The sequence below is a fragment of the Procambarus clarkii genome, chromosome 38, assembly GCF_040958095.1.
Source record: "Procambarus clarkii isolate CNS0578487 chromosome 38, FALCON_Pclarkii_2.0, whole genome shotgun sequence".
NCBI lineage: Eukaryota > Metazoa > Arthropoda > Malacostraca > Decapoda > Cambaridae > Procambarus > Procambarus clarkii.
In genome coordinates this window covers 21,329,654-21,331,391 of record NC_091187.1, presented here as the reverse complement: position 1 = coordinate 21,331,391, position 1,738 = coordinate 21,329,654, and the positions used below count along the sequence as shown (strand labels likewise).

The 1,738-nt window shown below is 58.8% G+C and overlaps 1 protein-coding gene across 1 annotated transcript; it reads right to left on the bottom strand.

The window, feature by feature from the left end:
• Positions 1-427: 427 nt before the first annotated feature.
• On the bottom strand, positions 428-1,453 carry LOC123771987 (clumping factor B-like). The gene has a single exon (XM_045764847.2). It carries the CDS (start codon positions 1,451-1,453, stop codon positions 428-430), a length of 1,026 nt encoding a protein of 341 aa, XP_045620803.2.
• Between the last annotated feature and the right edge of the window lie 285 nt (positions 1,454-1,738).

Genomic DNA, 1,738 nt, shown 5'->3' with positions numbered 1-1,738 from the left:
GGTCTGCCTGGCTCTATTGGTCTGCTTGGCTCTGTTGGTCTGCCTCGCTCTGTTGGTCTGCCTCGCTCTGTTGGTCTGCCCCGCTCTGTTGGTCTGCCTCGCTCTGTTGGTCTGCCTCGCTCTGTTGGTCTGCCTCGCTCTGTTGGCCTGCCTCGCTCTGTTGGTCTGTCTGGCTCTGTTGGTCTGCCTCGCTCTGTTGGCCTGCCTCGCTCTGTTGGTCTGCCTCGCTCTGTTGGTCTGCCTCGCTCTGTTGGTCTGCCTCGCTCTGTTGGTCTGTCTGGCTCTGTTGGTCTGCCCCGCTCTGTTGGTCTGCCTTGCTCTGTTGGTCTGTCTGGCTCTGTTGGTCTGCCTCGCTCTGTTGGTCTGCCTCGCTCTGTTGGTCTGCCTGGCTCTGTTGGTCTGCCTCGCTCTGTTGGTCTGCCTGGCTCTATTGGTCTGCTTGGCTCTGTTGGTCTGCCTCGCTCTGTTGGTCTGCCTCGCTCTGTTGGTCTGCCCCGCTCTGTTGGTCTGCCTCGCTCTGTTGGTCTGCCTCGCTCTGTTGGTCTGCCTCGCTCTGTTGGCCTGCCTCGCTCTGTTGGTCTGTCTGGCTCTGTTGGTCTGCCTCGCTCTGTTGGCCTGCCTCGCTCTGTTGGTCTGCCTCGCTCTGTTGGTCTGCCTCGCTCTGTTGGTCTGCCTCGCTCTGTTGGTCTGTCTGGCTCTGTTGGTCTGCCCCGCTCTGTTGGTCTGCCTTGCTCTGTTGGTCTGTCTGGCTCTGTTGGTCTGCCTCGCTCTGTTGGTCTGCCTCGCTCTGTTGGTCTGCCTCGCTCTGTTGGTCTGTCTGGCTCTGTTGGTCTGCCTTGCTCTGTTGGTCTGCCTGGCTCTGTTGGTCTGCCTTGCTCTGTTGGTCTGCCTGGCTCTGTTGGTCTGCCTTGCTCTGTTGGTCTGTCTGGCTCTGTTGGTCTGCCTGGCTCTGTTGGTCTGCCCCGCTCTGTTGGTCTGCCCCGCTCTGTTGGTCTGCCCCGTCTGTTGGTCTGCCTTGCTCTGTTGGTCTGCCTGGCTCTGTTGGTCTGCCTTGCTCTGTTGGCCTGTCTGGCTCTGTTGGTCTGCCTGGCTCTGTTGGTCTGTCTGGCTCTGTTGGTCTGTCTGGCTCTGTTGGTCTGTCTGGCTCTGTTGGTCTGCCTGGCTCTGTTGGTCTGTCTGGCTCTGTTGGCCTGCCTGGCTCTGTTGGTCTGTCTGGCTCTGTTGGTCTGCCTCGCTCTGTTGGTCTGCCTCGCTCTGTTGGTCTGTCTGACTCTGTTGGTCTGCCTTGCTCTGTTGGTCTGCCTGGCTCTGTTGGTCTGCCTGCCTCTGTTGGTCTGTCTGGCTCTGTTGGTCTGCCCCGCTCTGTTGGTCTGCCTGGCTCTGTTGGTCTGCCTGCCTCTGTTGGTCTGTCTGGCTCTGTTGGTCTGCCCCGCTCTGTTGGTCTGCCTGGCATGCACGGTGCTGGTGGAAGGGGGTGGGGGGAGCAGGCGTAGTGGTCTCTCTCTCACGGCATCAACAGTGGCACGTGAGAATATGGAGCGGGACGATGTGATCGAACTAGAGTCCTGAGTGACCCCAGACGCACGCTCATTTACACATGATATGCTAAAAGTTGCACAAGGTAGAGTGGGTGCGAAGCCACAAGGAGTCTGGAGCCACAGAGCTGGAACCCAACCAGTTCTCCATCAAACGCTCTCGTCATATACACAGTAATATCATTGGTCAATCACGTAGAAAT